Below are 21,357 nucleotides of genomic sequence, written 5' to 3' on the forward strand. Positions count from 1 at the left end.
TTGGCCCTCCCCTGAAGTGTGTTGAGGAAGGTGAGTACTGCAGATGCTGGAGATTAAAGTCGAGAGCGTGGTGCTGGAAAAGCACAGCGGGTCAGGCAGCATCCGAGAAGCAGGAGAGCCGATGATTCAGGCACATGAGCCCTAGACCAGGATCCCTGCTCCTCGGACGCTACCCGACCTGAAGTGTGTTGCTGGTCGGTAGGTGGCGGTGTCTGTGGATGTTAGATTCGCAGCAGGTCCGTCATCCCGATCCGCTCCTGAGCTGCAGCTGTTGTTATGGTTACCGCACGCTACCAAACAAGGCGGCGGTGGCTAAACGGATTCCTCCGGCGCAAAAATAACAGGGGAATTTAAACGGATAAACCCCAGTCGATGCCTCTTGACGGGCGGCAGTGTGTAAAAACACAATCAGGAAGGGGAATTGGCACCTGACCGCTGGCAGCAGCATGAGCTTCACCATCGCCCAGAGCGTGCGGGAGAAGCAACGGTTCAAACCCGAGAGACCCCATGACTACCTCTACGGTAAGGCAGCTCACTTCATCTCTCTGCCGTTGTTGTACTGTTACCGTGCCCAGGTACCTTTATTTCTCATTTCTTTTGTAAGAAGAAGAAAAAATCCTCCCCATTGATTTATTCGCATTTCTCATTCTCCTTTTCCTTCCCGTTCAGCGCTGCCCCTTCCAACCACCTGCTGAAGGAGCGTCGCTCCCAAAGCTACTGTGCTTCCTATTAAACCTGTTGGACTATAACCTGGTGTTGTGTGATTTTTTTTTTTAACTTTGTACACCCCAGTCCAACACCGGCATCTCCAAATCATGGCCCCTTCCTTATGTGTGTGTGAATCTTGTCGGTGGAGAGATTGGCAGTGGTTCAGCCCTCCGCCTGTTGCTGCCGCTTTCTCTGGACTCGGGGGGGTACAAAATCGTCTCGGAAAGTCGCAGGAATCGGGCAGTATCAGATCGGCGCAGTTTCAGTGACAGTTCGGTTCACACGCAAACCATCTCGCCTTGAGCAAGTCTTACGTTGGTCCCAACGCTCCAGGAATCTGAAACATTCCCATCTGGGTCACATCTACTTGCTCTTCCTTCCTATTCTCACAAGTGTGTGACACCCGAAGTAATGGATTGTTTATCTTTTGTAAAACAAAGAACTGCCGATGCTGGAAATCTGGGAAAAAAACACAAACAGAAGTTGCTGGAGAAACTGATTGGGTTTGACAACATCTGTGGAGAGAACCAGGGTTGCCTCGACTCCAGTGAAAATGTGTTGCTGGTTAAAGCGCAGCAGGTCAGGCAGCATCCAAGGAATAGGAAATTCGACGTTTCGGGCATAAGCCCTTCATCAGGAATGAAGTGATCCTTCATCAGGAATGAAGTGACTCCAGTGATCCTTCTTATGAAATAATAGTAGCTAGGAAAAGGTGATATTTGTGCTTATGGAGGAGATGAGTGAGCAAACAGGTGGAAAAGGAATTCGTTAAGGGAGAAAAAAGGTTAGGCAGACAACTGAATTGAGAATAGTAAACCAGGGAAGAAAAGAAGCCTCCACGGCATCTTCCCATTTATCTCACCACACCTCATTAACCAAGACCCCGACACACCTTCTGGGTAAAGCTGTGATTTACCTGCATTTCACTGGTCTACTGTATTTCCTGCTTACAATGTGGTGTCCTGAACACTGGGGACACAAAACACATATTGAATGACTGTCTTGTAGAGCCTATGCATACGTTCTGTCTGTAATAATAACCCCAAGCTTGCCTGCCATTTTATCATACCACAGTTCTATCTCCGGCCTACTGCAGTGTTCCACTGAGGCTTAGTCCAAGTTGGAAGAGCAATACTTCATTTTCTGCATGGGAACATTACAGACTTCAATGTAGAGTTTAATAATTTTAGAGCATTAACACCTGCTTTTATGAGTATTACCCACTTCCATACCCCAGGTCCTGTCATGACATGTGTTGCTTTCAGCTCAGCCAACCCATTTTCACCCACTCACTTCCATTATCATCTATCCAGCTTCTTTTCCTCCCTGGCTTACTATTCTTTGTCTGCCTTTTTTTCTCTCTGGGCTGCAAGTCCACCTATCTGCTCATTCCTTTTCTGCCCCACTCATCATTAGCATAAATATCACCTTTTCCTAGCTGCTACTATCAGTTGTGAAGAAGGGTCACTGGACTTGAGACATTAATTATGTTTTCTGTATAGAGATGCTGCCAGATCTTCTGAGTTTCTCCAGCAATTTATGATTTTGTATGTTGCTTATCTTTTGGATTCTGTTTTGTCAACCATATATTGTTCAACACCAAAAGGAGCAACAGCCTTGACCTTTGTTCTTCTCCTCTTTGTGGCCAAACACAATTTTCAATGGCATTGACATGTAAGAACATGGCAGGGTGAAAATTTCTTCCCTTGACCCCAAACTTCCAAGGACACCTGCAAGTGGTGTAGGGATGAGATTTGCAATATCACTGCTGGAGCATGCTGGTAATCAAAAGTCCTGCCATGCTATGTTCTACAATGCAGTGGCCAAGCTTGAATTTCCAGCCACCAATTTCCATGCTAGGTCTCTACCCATTTCAGCTTTTATTTGCTTTTAAATTGGCCGTATGGTATTCAGAAATATTTTATTTCCAAAATGTAAAGGTAATTTACATTTTTTTAATGAATTACAGCGCAATGATAATATCACCAAAATTGAGAATTTGTGAAAATTGATATTAGACTTGAATTAGTTCTTAGGAACAAGCTGACGAGTTAGTGCTGGGGGATTCATGTTGATGATTCCTACAAGTAGTCTTTCAAGTTGCAATTTTTTATATATAAACTTCTTATTAGGTTGAAATAAAATCCTGATGAGCTATTGAATAATCAATAACTCCTGTCCACCACAGATCCTTTGTATTCGGTAGCAAGCGAGAAGGATCATGCCAAAATGTCCATGAAAGCATTCACATCTGCTAACAGATTTGTGAGTACTGCATTTTAACAATATGATGCAATCTTAAAAATAAATTATTCACTAAAATGTGTTAAAGGTATGATCTTGCTGGTATTTTCTTCAAATTATGATTGAAATGTGCAGAAATGCATTGAGTAGCAATCAAATCAAATACATTATTGTATGAAATCTTCTTCTGTGTTTGTTTTTCTGGAGAAATGTTTGATCTATAGTTTTGAGATTTCCTCGGATAGCATAATCTGCTCTGATCATGTTCTGAGAAATTCTGAAATAAACAATAATGTGTACTGCTTACTATATTCTATGCTCCTCCACCCAAGCAAATTATTTTGTTCTCTCAGACACTGCTCTGGATTGTCCTTAAGAAAACTGCCAATTTTATGGATGCCATAAAAGAAAAGTAGTTTGATTTAAAATGTTAAGTCTGTTTTTCTCTCTCCAGACATTTCCAGATCTGCTGAATCTTTCTAGCACTTTTTGTTTTTATTCCTGACCTGTTGATAGTTGCATTACAGATTAATCTGGAGTTTTGACATCAGAATTATCCAACAAGTTGACACCATCAGAAAGATGTGCTTGCTATTGTAACCTGATCTGTTTTAATCTCTTTAAAATAGGAACTTTTACTACCTTGCCTGTAATTTTGGCAAGTGCACTGTTATGCATCCACATGCTTCAGTACCTCCTTATTCATATTATATAATCAGAAGTTTAATGTACAATAGGTAGGTTATGGATACCCTTTTCTGCTATTCTGACTTCATTCAGTACTAGATGGACCTAGCAATGCTGATAACACCCTTTTTGGAATTCCAGGAGGAAAAAACAAAATCAAAAATGCTCAGCGTGTCACACAGTATCCATGGATAAAAGCAGAATTAATATTTCAGGTCAATGTTCTTTCATCAGAATTGAATTGAATTTAGTGTCACTTGTACCGAGGAACCATGAAAAGCTTTGTCTTGTGAGCAACACAGGCAAATCATATAGTTAAGTAGTAGAGATAAGTAAATAATAGGTAAACAGTGGCAAAAACAAAAACACAGGTACAGGTGAATGCTAAGAGTTTGAGTCCATTCAGTATCCTAACAACAGTAGGGTAGAAACTGTTGTGAAACAGGCTGGTGCATGTGTTCAGGCTTCTGTACCTTCTCCCCAATGGTAGAGGTTGTAGAAAAGCATTGCCAGGGTCACATGGATCTTTGAGAATGCTGGCGGCCTTTCCTTGACAGCGGGCTGATAGATTCTATAGATGGGAGGTTGGCCTTTATGATTGTCTGGGCTAAGTTCACCACTCTGTAACCTTCTCCGTTCTTGAATGGTACAGTTGCCATACCAGGTGGTGATACATCCAGACAGAATGCACTTGATGGCGCATTATAAAAGTTGGCAAGGGTATTCGCCATCATGCCAAATTTTCTCAGCTGCCTGAGGAAGAAGAGACATTATTAGGCCTTTGTAACCAGTGCGTCCACATGAAGAGTCCAAGAAAGCTTGTTATGGATGACCACTCCCAGGAGCTTGACACTCTCCACTCATTCCACCTCTGTGCTGTTAATGTGTAGGGGGGAATGAATAACATCCCACCGAAAATCAGTAATGAGTTCCTTGAGTTTGCTGGCATTGAGAGCTAGGTTGTTCTCAGTGCACCAGTCTTCCACCTCCCATCTGTAGTCTTTCGTTGACAGAAATGTAACATATTTGGGAAATAAGGCAGGGCAGGTGACTGAATTGTCAATGGGGGAGCACGTTGGGGCCAGTGACCATAATTCTATTAGATTTAAAATAGTGATGGAAAAGGATAGACCAGATCTAAAAGTTAAAGTTCTAAATTGGAGAAAGGCCAATTTTGACAGTATTAGGTAAGAACTTTCAAAAGCTGATTGGGGGCAGATGTTTGCAGGTAAAGGGACGGCTGGAAAATGGGAAGCTTTCAGAAAGGAGACAACGAGAATCCAGTATATTTCTGTTAGGGTGAAAGGAAAGGCTGGTAGGCATAGGGAATGCTGGATGACTAAAGAAGTTGAGGGTTTGGTTAAGAAAAAGAAGAAAGTATATGTACGGTATAGACAGGATAGATTGAGTGAATACTTAGAGTATAAAGGAAGAAGGAGTATACTGAAGAGGGAAATCAGGAGGTCAAAAAGGGGAAATGAAATAGCTTTGGCAAATAGAATTAAGGAGAATCCAAAGGGTTTTTACAAATACATTAAGGACAAAAGGATAACTAGGGAGAGAATAGATCAGCAAGGTGGCCTTCGTGTGGAGCCGCAGAAAATGGGGGAGGTACTAAACGAGTATTTTGCATCAGTATTTACTGTGGAAGATGACATGGAAGATATAGAATATAGGGAAACAAATGGTGATGTCTTGAAAAATGTTCATATTACAGAGGAGGAAGTGCTGGATGTCTTGAAACGCAAAAGGTGGATAAATCCCCAGGACCTGATCAGGTGTACCCGAGAACTCTGTGGGAAGCTAGAGAAGTGATTGCTGGGCCTCTTGCTGAGATACTTGTATCATCGATAGTCACCGGTGAGGTGCCGGAAGACTGGAAGTTGGCTAATGTGTCACTGGTTAAGAAGGGTGGTAAGGAAGAGCCAGGGAACTATAGACCAGTGAGCCTGACGTCGGTGGTGGACAAGTTGCAGGGAATCCTGAGGGACAGGACTTGCATGTATTTGGAAAGGCTTTGTGCATGGGAAATCATGTCTCACAAACTTGATTGAGTTTTTTGAAGAAGTAACAAAGGGGATTGATGGGGGCAGAGTGGTAGATGTGATCTATATGAACTTCAGTAAGGCATTCGACAAGGTTCCCCATGGGAGATTGATTAGTAAGGTTAGATCTCACAGAATACAGGGAGAATTTGCCATTTGGATACAGAACTGGCTCAAAGGTAGAAGAGAGAGGGTGGTGGTGGAGGGTTGTTTTTCAGACTGGAGACCTGTGACCAGTGGAGTGCCACAAGGATCGGTGCTGGGTCCTCTATTTTTCATCATTTATATAAATGATTTGGATGTGAGCATAAGAGGTATAGTTAATATGTTTGCAGATGACACCAAAATTGGAGGTGTAGTGGACAGCGAAGAAGGTCACCTCAGATTACAACAGGATCTTGATCAGATGGGCCAATGGGCTGAGAAGTGGCAGATGGAGTTTAATTCAGATAAATGCAAGGTGCTGCATTTTGGGAAAGCAAATCTTAGCAGGACATATACACTTAATGCTCCTTGAAAGTGGAATCGCAGGTAGATAGGATAGTGAAGAAGGCGTTTAGTATGCTTTCCTTTATTGGTCAGAGTATTGAGGACAGTAGTTGAGAGGTCATGTTAAGGCTGTACTGGGCACTGGTTAGGCCACTGTTGGAATATTGCGTGCAATTCTGGTCTCCTTCCTATCAGAAACATGTTGTGAAACCTGAAAGGGTTCAGAAAAGATTTACAAGAATGTTGCCAGGGTTGTAGGATTTAAACTATAGGGAGAGGCTGAACAGGCTGGGGCTGTTTTCCCTGGAGCGTCGGAGGCTGAGGGTGATCTTATAGAGGTTTACAAAATTATGAGGGGCATGGATAGGATAAATAGACAAAGTCTTTTCCCTGGGGTCGGAGAGTCCAGAACTAGAGGGCATAGGTTTAGGGTGAGAGGGGAAAGATATAAAAGAGACCTAAGGGGCAACCTTTTCACGCAGAGGGTGGTTTGTGTGTGCAATGAGCTACCAGAGGAAGTGGTGGAGGCTGGTACAATTGCAACATTTTAAAGGCATTCAATGGGTTTATTCTGATGAATACTTGTACATAAATGGTCAAAGGTAGGTGCATTGTGAAATCTATTCATTAAGACACAAATTGTTCAAAATTCCATTCAATTTGTACATATCTCCTTGTTTTACATTTATTTGTAAGTATAACCACCACTGAGTCATAGAACCATAGAGATGTGCAGCATGGAAACAAACCCTTCTGTCCAACTCAGCCTTGCCGGCCAGATATCCTAACCTAAGCTAGTCCCATTTGCCAGCACTTGGCCCATATCCCTCTAAACCCTTTCTATTTATATACCCATCCAGATGCCTTTTAAATGTTGTAATGCCTCCACCACTTCCTCCGGCAGCTCATTCCATACACGCACCGGCTTCTCACCCTAAACCTATGCCCTTTAGTTCTGGACTGCACCTCTTCCCCCCCGCACAAAGGAAGTTCTGAGGAAGAATCACTGAAACATTAACTCTGATTTCTCTCCACAGCTGATGCCAGACCTGCTGAGCTTTTCCAGCAATTCCTGTTTTTGATTCTGATTTACAGCATTCACAGTTCTTTCAGTATTTAAACAGCTGTCAGTATTGGAGGCTAATCATCTCAATACCTGAACACCACTACAGTGAATCTTGAGGGTGGTGTTGAAGGCTGTACAATCCTTAGCAGTTCATCAATTACCTTCCATCCATCGTATGGTCAGAATTGGGTTTGTTTACTGATGATTGCACAGTTCAATGTCATATGCAAATTCTGAGATAAATAAAGCAGTCAATGCCTACATGCAGAAAGACTTCTGTTCATCATTAGATGTGAGCTTTGCTGACCAAACCAGCATTATTTACCCATTCCTCGTTGCCCTTGAAAAGGGTTGTTGCTTCTTGAACTGCTGCAGTCGATTTGGTGTTGGTACACCGCCAATGCAATTAAGGAGGAAGTTGCAGGATTTTGACTCAGCAACAGTGAACAAACAGTGATAAGTTTCCAAATCAGAATGGTGAGTGGCTCGAAAGAGATTTCTCAAATGGTGGTGTTCCCATGTACCTGCTACCCTTGTCCTTCCAGATAATACGGTCCTGTTTTTGGAAAGTGTTATATAAGGAGCCTCGGTGAATTTCTGCAGTACATTTTTTGGATGATACTTACTGCTGATACTGAGCATCAGTGGTGGAGGAAGCAAATTTTTGTGCATGTGGTTGCCAGTCAAGTAGACTGCTTTGTTCTCAATGGTGTCAAGCTTCTTGAGCATTGTTGGAGCTGCATTCATCCAAGCAAGTAGGGAGTGTTCCAATACACATTTAAATTGTTCCCTCTAGACAGTGGGTAGGGTTAGTGGAGTCAGGAGGTGAGTTACTCACTAATGTAACAGACTTCTGAGCATCTGATCTCCTCTAGTATTCAGAGTATTATATTGCTAGTCTTGTTCAGTTTCTGTTCCAAACTTCAGAATGTTGATTGTGGAGGATTCAGCAATGCTACTGAATGTCAATGGGCAATTGTTAAATAGTATTTAAGTGCAAATATTACTTACCACTTGTCAACCAAAGCCTGAATGTTCCCTAGGTCGTTCTGCATTTGGCATGGATTGCTTTGTATCTGAGGAGTCACAAATACTTTTGGTCATTGTGGGATCATCAGCGAACATCCAAATGTCTGATCTTCTGATGGCAGAAATTTCATTGATGAAACAGAAAAAAAAACAGTCATGCCTAGGACACTATCCTGAGGAATGCCTGCAGAAATGAGATGGAGCTAAGATGACTGACCTCCAACTACTACAACCATCTTTGTTATTCTCAGGTTTGACTCCAACTTATAGAGTTTGCCTCGATTCCTATTGAGTGTGGTTTTGCTAGGGCTCCATGATGTTACACTCAATCAAATGATGCCTTTGTTTCACAGGTGGTCACTCTCACCTCAATTCTGTCTATGTTTGAACCAGGGTTGTACTGAGGTCAGGGGCAAGGTTGTCCTGGTGGTACCCAAAGTAAAAGTCAGTGAACAGGTTTTGTTAAGCAAGTGCTGCTTGATTGCATAATCAATGTACCCATCCTCAAGTTACTGATCATTAAGAGTAGATCAATTAAGACAATAAGATGTAGGAGCAGAAGCAGGCCATTCAGTCCATCGAGTTCACGCTGCCCTTCAGTGAAATTATGGCTGAGCTGATAATTCTCACATCAATTTCCCTGTCTTTTGTCTATAACCCTTAATTAGTTACAAATCTACCAAGGCTTACCTTAAATATACTTAATGACCCACCTTCTGCAATAAAGATTCACTGTTTACTGAAAGAAGAAATTCTTCTTTTCTGTCTTAAATGTGTGACCCCTTACTCTGAGATTATGCCCTCTGCTCCCAGACTTTCCCACAAGGAGAAATAACTTTTCTACATCTAACCAGTCCAGTCCTCTTAAAAATCTTTGTATATTTCAATAAGGTTGCCTCTGTTTTTCCTACATTTCAATGAGTACAGGTCAACCTACTCAACCTCTTCTCATTATCTCAAGAGAGTGTCTTCACACCTGGTTTCAGCCTTGTGAACCTTCTCTGGACTGCCCCAGTGCCAGTATACCTCTCCTTAGGTAATGGACCCAAGACTCTTTGCAGTTGTGGTTTGACTAGAGCCTTGTATATTTTTAGCAAGCACTTACTAGTTTTGTATTCATTCTCTGTGAATTACTTTTTGCCTTCCCTATTATCTGGTGAATTTGTATGCTAGCTTTTTATGATTCATGGGCAAGGACTCTCGAATCTCTCTGCTCTGTAGTTTTCTACATTCTTTCTACATTCAAAAAATATTCAGCTGTTTAATTCTTCTTATCATGGGGAATGGGTCATTGACCAGGTTGGATTTGTTCTGTTTTTTTGTTTACAGGACATATCTGAGCAATTTTCCACATTGCTGGGTGAATACCAGTGTTGTAGCAGTACTAGAACAGTAAGGCTAGGGGTATGGCAGATTCTGGAACATAAGTCATTAGTACTTTGCTAGAGTATTAACAGGGCTCATAGCCATTGCAGTCCTGTCCTCCAGGTGTTTCTTGATATCACATTGAATAAGTTGAATTGGCTGAAGACTGGCATCTGTGATACTGCAGACCTCAATTGGAGCCCAAGGTGGATTATCCACTTGGCACTTCTGGCTGAAGATAGATGCAAATACTTCAGCTTTATTGTGATGGGACCACCAATCTAATTGTTGACATTGAGGGGGTGCCAATCAAAGGACCTGAGCAGTCCTGTGTAACTTGCAGCAACAGATAACAACAGTAATGGAGGGTAGTTGGACCAGACAAATGGACTTTTGCTAGAAATAAAAATGTATTGGGTGTAGTGATAGATGAGGGACGGGAGGCCATAAACAAAGGAATTCCACGGCCTGATGCAACCTACAGTCCTTCCATGTATATAGTGTATCTGGTTTATCCTTAATTTCCTTTCCTGCTTGAAATGACCTGATTTCAGTGGAGTGAAGAATCACTGGAGTCTTTGGGCTGTGTGCGTGTTCAAATCTCATGTTATATTATCTCTTGCACTGATGTCCCAGCCTCCCCCATATTTATGGATGTTGTCTTCTAGTGAATTGTTTAATTGTCCACCACCATTCATGTCTGGATGTGACTGGATTGCAGATTATCTACTGGTTGCGGAATCATTTACCTCTGTCTGTCACTTGCTGCCTATGTTTGGTATGCAAGTGGTCCTGTGCTATACCTTCAACAGGTTGATATCTCATTTTCGCATTTGCCTGATGCTGCTCTTTACACACCCCCTTTCACTGAACTGCTCTGAAAAGTGAAAGTTGCCATAGTCACAGAGGGCCAGAGGTTGTTCTTTCATTACAGATGGATTACGCTGGAGTGTTTAACCTGAGGGTCACTTTGGATATGGGATGAGGTTGAGAAGTCTGATGAAGGGCTTATGCCCGAAACGTCGAATTTCCTATTCCTTGGATGCTGCCTAACCTGCTGTGCTTTAACCAGCAACACATTTTCAGATGAGGTTGAGAAGGCCGACCCTCAGTGGTGACCTCAGCAAGTGGAAGAATTGAACCCATGCTGCTGGCATCATTCTTCGTTGCAAACCAGCTATCCAAAAAAGCTGAGCTGACAGCCAGCTGGTACTGTTGATTTTCCGGTCAGTGATAACCCCCAAGATATTGATAATTGGGGATTCGGTAATGCTAATGATATTGAATATCAAGCGATGATGGTGGATTCTCTCAATATTAATTGTCTGGCACTTGTGTGATTCCAATGTAAGTTTCCACTTATCAGTCCAAATCTAAATGTTGTCTAGGTCTGTATGGACTTGTTGGGGCAAATGGCCTGTTTCCATACTGTAGGGATTCTGGATTAGAGTGGTGCTGGAAAAGCACAGCAGTTCAGGCAGCATCCGAGGAGCAGTAAAATCGACGTTTCGGGCAAAAGCCCTTCATCAGGAATACCTGATGAAGGGCTTTTGCCCATAACGTCGATTTTACTGTTCCTCGGATGCTGCCTGAACTGCTGTGCTTTTCCAGCACCACTCTAATCCAGAAACTGATTTCCGGCATCTGCAGTCATTGTTTTTTCCATACTGTAGGGAATCTAATCTTTTTGGACAAGGGCACTTCAGTATCGGAGGAATCACAAATGGCTCTGGACCATGTGAAATCATCAGTAAACATCACAGCCTCCGACATTTGTTATTAGGTGCAAGCAATGTACCAGCTTTGTCTGCTATACTGACTCAAACAGGAAATGTGACAGGTGTACTCATCAAAGGATGGTGGGGGTCTTTTAGACCCAGTAAGGGTCTCATTAATTTTACCTTAGGACCTGTAATTCTGGGTATGTGAAGATGGGTCATGTTTCTAGCAGTATCTCAGCCTCTGTAAGGACACTTGTGGCTTCACGTAGTCCATCTAACAATGTAACTAAATTGTTTATGACACTGAATAGCTGTTACTGAGGTGCTTGAGAAGACAGTGACTGCTCGTGCCACTCCTTTCAAAGTTATTTGCAAACCTTTCTCTACAGTCTTAACTTTGTATTAAAGACCTTTTATTTTCTAATCCTTAACCCTGTCAATATTATCTGCTGCAGAATTTCTGAATTTCATGGCTTTGGTCAGTGTAAATTGCTCTGTTACTTTTCAACATTCTGGTGCAACTCCAGTTCTCTTTGTCTCTCTAGATATCCTGAGTGACCTGCTGTGCTTGTGGACATTATAATCATTGGCTGTGGTTTGACATGCTTTTTCTCTCTGTCAATCAAAAGTGAGATTCTTGTTGAAATCTGCCATTGCACACAAAGTAACAGAAAATGCAATTTCGAAAAGTACGTTGGTGGAAATCTTGTAATAATATTTTATTGGCAATTTTAGGAATATCCTCATCATGGTATTGCTGTAGTTCATGATATTTTTGTTTTGACTATGCCAATGGAGTTTTTCTGAAATTTGCCAAAAAGGGAACCATTTCTTTTATTCAATTCACAAATAATACATATGTTTTTGTATAGATGTACCTTCAAAACTTTAGATTTTGACTTTCACAAACTGTAACCTGTGACTATATTTTTTGAAATTTATGGTTATTTTTGAAAATATGCCTAAATGTCATGCTTTTAGGTAATGCCATAAATTATTATCATATCAAGAAGTCAAAAGCAAATTTGACAAAATTTTCTGCAGAAATATAGGTATACCTTTTGTAGAATCCTTAGTGTGGAAGCAGGCTATTCGGCCATTGAGTTCATCCAAACCCTCCCCACTACTCTATCCCTGTAACCCTGCATTTCCAAAGGCTAATCCACTTCACTTGCACATGCCAGGACACTGGGCAATTTAGCATGGCCAATCCACCTAACCTGCATATCTTCAGACTGTGGGAGGAAATCAGAGCATCTCCATGCAGACACAGGGAGAATGTGCAAACTGCACACAGCCAGTAGCCCAAGGGTGGAATCAAACCCAGGTCCCTGGCACTGTGAGACAGCAGTGCTAACCACTGAGCCACCATGCTGCATAGGAGACCAGGAGTTTATAAAGTGTCTGAATTACCATTTGGCAAATAAAATAATTTTGAAGAAGTAGTGAGCTGCTAAATGATCGAATCAGTGGCAAATTATTACTTACTGATATTTACTTATGTAAAATTTACTGCCATTAAAGTCAACAGTATGTTTTTCAGATATGGAGATTGAAGTGCAGAAATGCTTACTACATTGACTTCTCATAATTTACTTTTATATGAAGTGACATTATTGTATTGTCATATTCATTTATGTAAGTTAATGTGTTTTGAATAGTTGTCTGTGTCCAAGTATGACAAATTCTGTACATTTCTTTCAATCGTGCAGAAGAAAGTGCCTGACTATAAGACCATGTTCAGTAATTTGGAACGTTTTCCAAGTTACACCATTCAGCTAGATCGTAATGACCCCGTCCCAAAATTTGTTGATCAACGCTGGAGAGGATATGGAGAGAAAAAACAAGAAGCCATCAGGCAACTGGCAATGTAATTTCTAAATATGTTCTTTCTAAATGATCTAAATAGTCAATTACATGTAAACTTTGTAATAAGTAAAATTCAAACATCTTTAAACAGCATTTCTTGCTTTGGCTACCTGTTTGAAAAATTTAACTCTTGAAGAAAGGCTTATTCAAAGCTATACTGTAAGGCAGAGAATAAGTCAGATGATGAGACCATATTACAAAGGTTATGTTATTCATGGCTGACTTTAGTCTTCAAGTAGATTAGGAAAGTTAGATTGGCAGGGGCAGCCGTGAGGAAACATTCATAGTTATTTTGAACAGTTTCTTAGAACAGTATGTTTTAGATTCATCCAGGGATTTTGGATCTATTTTCACTCAGGTGATGTGTAATGAGGCAGGTTCAATGAATGATCTTGGAGTAAAAATGTTTCTGGAGAACAATGACCATGACTTGATACTATTTAGCATTCAGTTTGAGAGGGAGTAGTGAACATAGGCTCCTTTTGAGAATGAGACTGGCAAAATAATAATGGGAAACCAATAAATGACAGAGAAGTTGAAAAACACATCAATTCTGACTTCAGAAGGCACTGAGAGCATTCCAAAAATACTAAATAATCCAGGGGCAAAGAGGGAAAGGAAATAGATGCAAGAAGTATCATAAGAAAATGTAGCAGGAAACTAATGGAGGCTAAAGACTGATAAATCCACTAGACATGATTAGTATTTTATGATATTAAAAGAAGTAGCTACAATGATAGCCAAAACACTGGTAGTAATCTTCGGTCCTTAGGTTCTGGAAAAGTGTGGATGGATTAGAAAACTGCCAATGTGACACCTTTATTCAAAAAGGGAGAGAGACCAATAGCAGGTAACAATAGGGCAGTTAGCTAAACATGTGCTATTGGGAAAATGTTAGAGCCTTAATATAAAAGATGTGATATCAAAGCATTTAAAAATAATACAATCAAACAGATTTTACATGGCTTTGTGGAAGAGAAATCATACCTAAAAATTATTAGAAATGTTCTGAAGAGAAAACAGAAGATAGATTAAGGGAAGCATTTGGATTTCCAGAGGACACATGATAAAATACCACATGCTAGGCTACATAATAAGATAACAACCCTTCCATTGGAGTTGGTATATTAGCATGGTTAGAATATTGGCTAACTGATGGACAAAGGGACTTAGTCTTAGGGTGCCATTTTAAGGTTGGCAACCTGTACCTAGTAGAGTGCCAGAGACATTAGTACTGGTGCTATAATTATATACAATATATATTTATGACTTAGATGAGGAAAGTGAAATTTGCAGATGACAGAACATTAGGTGGTAAAGCAAATGATGAGAATGACAAAGAGTCTGCAGAGGGTTAATGATATAGTTATGCAAGTGGGCAAAAAACTTGGCAGATGGAAAACAATGTGGGGTTATGCATTTTGTCAGGAAGAATAACAGAGTTGAATATTGTTGTGGTTCTGTTCGCCGAGCTGGAAGTTTTTGCTGCAAACGTTTCGTTCCCTGGCTAGGGAACATCATCAGTGCTATTGGAGCCTCCTGTGAAGCGCTGCTTTGATGTTTCTTCCGGTATTTATAGTGGTTTGTTCTTGCCGCTTCCGGGTGTCAGTTTCAGCTGTAGTAGTTTGTATGTGGGGTCCAGGTCGATGTGTCTGTTGATGGATGTTCTTGCCGTTTCCGGGTATCAGTTTCAGCTGTAGTGGTTTGTATATGGGGTCCAGGTCCATGTGTCTGTTAATGGAGTTTGTGGATGAATGCCATGCCTCTAGGAATTCCCTGGCTGTTCTCTGTCTGGCTTGTCCTATGATGGTAGTGTTTTCCCAGTCAAATTCATGTTCCTGGTTGTCTGAGTGTATGGCTACTAGGGATAGCTGGTCGTGTCGTTTTGTGGCTAGCTGATGTTCATGGATGCGGATTGTTAGCTGTCTTCCTGTTTGTCCTATATAGTGTTTTGTGCAGTACTTGCATGGTATTTTGTAAACTACGTTAGTTTGGCTCGTGCTGGCTATTGGGTCCTTTGTTCTAGTGAGTTGTTGTCTGAGTGTGGAAGTTGGCTTGTGTGCTGTTATGAGTCTTAAGGGTCGCAGTAGTCTGGCTGTCAGTTCTGAGACGCTCCTGACGTATGGTAGTGTGGCTAATCCTTTTGGTTGTGGCATGTCCTCGTTCCGTGGTCTATCTCTTAGGCATCTGGTGATAAAGTTGCGTGGGTATCCTTTTTTGACGAATACCTTGTATAGGTGTTCCTCTTCCTCTTTTCGCAGTTCTGGTGTACTGCAGTGTGTTGTGGCTCTTTTGAATAGTGTCCTGATGCAGCTTCGTTTGTGTGTGTTGGGGTGGTTACTTTCATAGTTTAGGACTTGGTCTGTGTGTGTTGGTTTCCTGTGTACCGTTGTGGTGAATTCTCCGTTGGGTGTTCTCTCTACTAACACGTCTAGGAATGGGAGTTGGCTATCCTTTTCCTCTTCTCTCGTGAATCATATTCCTGTGAGTGTGGCGTTGATGATTCGGTGTGTTTTTTCTATTTCTGTGTTTTTGATGATTACAAAGGTGTCATCGACGTATCTGATCCAGAGTTTGGGTTGGATTTGTGGTAGGGCTGTATGTTCTAACCTTCGCATAACTGCCTCTGCTATGAGTCCCGAGATTGGTGATCCCATGGGTGTTCCGTTGATTTGTTCGTATATCTGATTGTTGAATGTAAAGTGTGTGGTGAGGCACAGGTCTAGTAGTTTAAGTATGCCGTCCTTGTTGATAGGTTCGGCCTCCTGTGTTCTGTTATGTATGTTCAGTAGGTTGGCTATTGTTTCTCTGGCTAGGGTTTTGTCAATTGATGTGAACAGTGCCGTCACGTCGAATGATACCATGGTTTCTTCTTTGTCTATGTGTGTATTCCTGATGATGTCCAAGAATTCCTGTGTTGATTGTATGGAGTGTTTGGATCCGCTGACTAGGTGTTTCAGTTTTTGTTGTAGTTCTTTGGCCAGTTTGTATGCTGGTGTCCCTGGTAGTGATACTATGGGTCTGAGTGGGATGTCTGGTTTGTGTACTTTGGGTAGTCCGCAGAATCTGGGGGTGTTGTTGCTTTCAGGTTTCATTCTTTGCTGGTCCGCTTTGGTTATCTGTCTGTTTTTTTTGTAGATTCCTTAGTGTGTTGATTATTCTATTAGTGAGTTGTGGTGTGGGGTCGGAATCCTTCATTTGGTAGGTGTTGGTGTCTGCGAGTAGTTGTTGTGCTTTATTGATGTAGTCTGATTTATCTAAGATGACCGTCATTCTGCCTTTATCTGCCGGTAGTATGATTATGTTCTTGCATACGATTCACGAGAGAAGAGGAAAAGGATAGCCAACTCCCATTCCTAGACATGTTAGTAGAGAGAACACCCAACGGAGAATTCACCACAACGGTACACAGGAAACCAACACACACAGACCAAATCCTAAACTATGAAAGTAACCACCCCAACACACACAAACGAAGCTGCATCAGGACACTATTCAAAAGAGCCACAACACACTGCAGTACACCAGAACTGCGAAAAGAGGAAGAGGAACACCTATACAAGATATTCGCCAAAAACGGATACCCACGCAACTTTATCACCAGATGCCTAAGAGATAGACCACGGAACGAGGACAAGCCACAACCAAAAGGATTAGCCACACTACCATACGTCAGGAGCGTCTCAGAACTGACAGCCAGACTACTGCGACCCTTAAGACTCATAACAGCACACAAGCCAACTTCCACACTCAGACAACAACTCACTAGAACAAAGGACCCAATAGCCAGCGCGAGCCAAACTAACGTAGTTTACAAAATACCATGCAAGTACTGCACAAAACACTATATAGGACAAACAGGAAGACAGCTAACAATCCGCATCCATGAACATCAGCTAGCCACAAAACGACACGACCAGCTATCCCTAGTAGCCATACACTCAGACAACCAGGAACATGAATTTGACTGGGAAAACACTACCATCATAGGACAAGCCAGACAGAGAACAGCCAGGGAATTCCTAGAGGCATGGCATTCATCCACAAACTCCATTAACAGACACATGGACCTGGACCCCATATACAAACCACTACAGCTGAAACTGACACCCGGAAACGGCAAGAACATCCATCAACAGACACATCGGCCTGGACCCCACATACAAACTACTACAGCTGAAATGAACACCCGGAAGCGGCAAGAACAAACCACTATAAATACCGGAAGAAACATCAAAGCAGCGCTTCACAGGAGGCTCCAATAGCACTGATGATGTTCCCTAGCCAGGAAACGAAACGTTTGCAGCAAAAACTTCCAGCTCGGCGAACAGAACCACAACAACGGACACCCGAGCTACAAATCTTCAACCAGACTTAAAAGAGCTGAATATTATATGTGAAGAAACGCTGTAGAAAGCTGCACTATAAATAAAATGTCAGTCTATTTGTAACGAGACTTGCCTATTTTTATACCCTATTCTCTTCAAAATAATCAAGAGTCTAGTTAGACTACGCCTAGAATACTATGAATAGTTTTGACACCTTATCTGTATACTGGAAATCTATATACTGGCTTTGGACTCAGTTCAGAGAAGTTTTACTTGATTGATCCCAGGTCTTGACGAATTGGCCTAGGAGGAGAGGTTGAGTAGGTTGGAGTAGGCTGTACTCATTGGAGTTTACAAGACTGAGAGAGACATAAAAGGTATTCTTAGGCTACTTTACGATGCAGAGTGGTTGTTTCACCTTGTGGGAGATCCTAGGATGAGAGGGCATAATCTGAATAAGCGGTCACCTGATTAGGTTAATTAATCTGTGGATTTCTTTATCATAGAGGCTGTGTATTTAATATTTTCCAGGCTGAAATAGAAAGATTTTTAATCAGAAAGGGAATCGAGGGTTATGAGGAAAAGGCAAGAAAGTGGAATTGAGGCTTATTAGATTAATTGTGATCTAATTTGAAAGGTGGAGCACACTCAATGAGCTGAATGGCCTACTTCTGCTCCCATTTCTTGTGGTATCATGGTCAATGTGAGCAGTCTTTACTGTATTGCAAGTGATATGGTCTCGCCAGCTGGCTGGAGAAGCAACAAAGTCCTCGCACCATCTCCCTGGGGAAAGGTCTGCAGAGTTATGTGCACTTGAGGCAAAAGTGGCCTTCTTTTGATCAACTGGGGGCAGATGTTCAATCACTAAATCCTGCTAGCCAATCAGATGTCACCACTGTCCATTTCAGGAAGTGCAAGCAAAAGCTGTTGGCAGTGCAACCATCAGAGACCCTAGATCAGTAAGGAAACCTAGACCACAGATGCAGGAGAAAAGGAACCATTAAATGGGAGGGTGGGACGTTGCTGCAGAAGGTCTGTCAATCTTTGGCAGTGTTACAGCAATCCTCTCTGCAACCTAGAGCCTGCAGGCTTGCTTTTTCAACTCTGCTGATAACTCCTCTGCCAGGGCTGGCTGAATGCTGTTGAAGGGTGAAGTCTTTAAGTTGCTGTTAATTAATTGCCCACTTGATCCTCAACCGGCAGCAACAACACAATGGGGAAAGATGCCTCGGAGCTTCCTCCTCCTCTCCACCAACCTCAAGTAACAGATTCCTCCCCCGACCCCAAGGAAATGGCCCCACCTCCAAACTCTCCTTGGTTGAGAGCATTAAATACTGGCTATTAATTTTGAATCCTATTTGTTAATTTAATTTTTTTTAATTGTGATAATTTTATAAATTGTCAATAACAATGCCCTTATTGTAGGGAATCTAATCTAATTTAATATTGGTGTAGTTAAAGAATTGAAAACAATTGGAAGCAATTTCTGCATGGTTGTCCCAATCTCTCGCTGTGACACTGGCAAAGATTGGCAGACCACCTGCAGCAATACCCTGCCCTCCCATTAAATAGCCTCCATTTAATGACCTGTTTTTAATCATTAACTGAATTTCTTTGGGAATTCTTCTGTTATTCTTATGAAGTTACAATGGGCGATTAGGAGAATGTGTTAAGTAAGGTTTGTCAAATTGTTCAGTATAAATCTTGGCATAGCCAGTTACTTTCATGTTGATAAGACTGCAATTTTTAAAATATCAATTGAAACATACAGCAATGAAAATTAGGGGAGATTTGTGCAGGAGGAGTGGAAAAGCACACCTAGATTTGAATGTAAGTAAAGTTTATAGCATGAAAGTCTTCTTTGTGTTGCCTTGTAAAGATACAATATGAAGTAAGGTTATGCAGTTCAGAAGAAGGGCTTAAGCACAAAATGTCGTTTCTCCTGCTCCTTGGATGCTGCCTGACCTGCTGCGCCTTTCCAGCAACACATTTTTCAGCTCTTGTGCAGTTCAGAGAAAACTAATGGCAATTCAACACGACTATTGTCTTGGGGGGTCAGCAAAGTGTTTCAACAAGAATTATTAATAAGTATGTTGATACTCAGTGACATTTAGAGAATGTTTGTATTTTATGTTTTTGTCTATCACAGCCAGAAACTCTTTCAAACCCATCACACGCATATTTCCTTTTCTTCTCAGGCATGACCCTTCTCTTAAAATGCAATTACAAATAGAGCAAGATCCACAAGTTAGCGGCAAAAACCGGTATAAGTATTTCACAAGGTAAGTTAATCGACAAACAGCATGAATATAAAATGAAGAACATCCTTTTTTTTCTCATGATGCTTAATTTGCATTCGTAATAATGTGAATTTGAATTGTCCCATACAGGTGCCAGTACTATACCATTTCAATTACAGTATTGGAAATCCAAATCTTTTACTGCACCCCCAATAGCTTGTTACGCAAGTATGCCTTAGTTATAAAAGCACAGCAATGTATTCTATTTACTATGATGAACTGAGCTAATGAGTATTACCACTTTACATATATTTTTCACTGTTCAGCGAATGTATCAAAATGCTTTAGTTTCACAGCAATGTTGAAAGTCTTTTGTACAACAGGATTTTAATGATCTGTGTGTTCCAAACAGGCTGTACACATTGTTCAATGTTACTTTTGCATTGTACAGGCTTTCCAGTATAGTGAGTGGAGCAGAAATTGATGTGATTTGATTGTTGCTGTCAAATTATTACCTCTACCTCCATTTTAAATAGCAGAAATTCTAATTGCTTATGAGACAGCCCAGGGAATCCCTTATGGACTCAGACCTGCGAGCCTCTGTCTTGGTTCGTCTCGGAGATCGAACTCTTTGGAAGTCTGGAATAAGTTTTTAGTTTAATTTTAGTTATCCAGTTTATTTACCAATAGAATCATAACAGTTGATCTTCCGTAATTACACTGGTACCACTCCCCACCTCTTCCTCCGCTACATTGATGACTGCATTGGCGCCACCTCGTGCTCCCGCGAGGAGATTGAGCAATTCATCAACTTCACCAACACATTCCACCCTGACCTTAAATTTACCTGGACCATTTCTGACACCAACCTCCCCTTCCTGGACCCCTCCATCTCCATTAATGACGACCGACTTGACACTGACATTTTTTACAAACCCACCGACTCCCACAGCTACCTGGATTACACCACTTCCCACCCTACTTCTTGCAAAAATGCCATCCTGTATTCCCAATTCCTCTGCCTCCGCTGTATCTGCTCCCAGGAGGACCAGTTCCACCACAGAACACACCAGATGGCCGCCTTCTTTCGAGATCGCAATTTCCCTTCCCACGTGGTTTAAGATGCCCTCCAACGCATCTCGTCCACATCCCGCACCTCCACCCTCAGACCACACCCCTCCAACCGTAACAAGGACAGAACGCCCCTGATGCTCACCTTCCACCCTACCAACCTTCGCATAAACCCAATCATCTGCTGACGTTTCCGCCACCTCCAAAACGACTCCACCACCAGGGATATATTTCCCTCCCCACCCCTTTCCGGCTTCCACAAAGACCGTTCCCTCTGTGACTACCTGGTCAGGTCCACGTCCCCCTACAACCCACCCTCCCATCCTGGCACCTTCCCCTGCCACCGCAGGAACTGTAAAACCTGCGCCCACACCTTCTCCCTCACCTCTATCCAAGGCCCTAAAGGAGCCTTCCACATCCATCAAAGTTTTACCTGCACATCCACTAATATCATTTATTGTATCCGTTGCCTCCGATGTGGTCTCCTCTACATTG

General features: G+C 41.9%; 1 protein-coding gene across 1 annotated transcript in view; it reads left to right on the forward strand.

Moving 5' to 3' along the window:
* The first annotated feature begins 2,930 nt into the window (after positions 1-2,930).
* Positions 2,931-21,357, forward strand: part of cfap91 (cilia and flagella associated protein 91) — an 86,100-nt gene continuing 67,673 nt past the window's right edge. Inside the window, exons 1-3 of the mRNA XM_060832794.1 lie at positions 2,931-2,973; positions 13,067-13,224; positions 19,750-19,833. Coding sequence (XP_060688777.1) covers positions 2,938-2,973; positions 13,067-13,224; positions 19,750-19,833 — 278 coding nt within the window. The 5' untranslated portion in view covers positions 2,931-2,937. The remainder of the gene's footprint in view (positions 2,974-13,066; positions 13,225-19,749; positions 19,834-21,357) is intronic.

This window comes from Hemiscyllium ocellatum, chromosome 12, assembly GCF_020745735.1.
Source record: "Hemiscyllium ocellatum isolate sHemOce1 chromosome 12, sHemOce1.pat.X.cur, whole genome shotgun sequence".
Lineage (NCBI taxonomy): Eukaryota > Metazoa > Chordata > Chondrichthyes > Orectolobiformes > Hemiscylliidae > Hemiscyllium > Hemiscyllium ocellatum.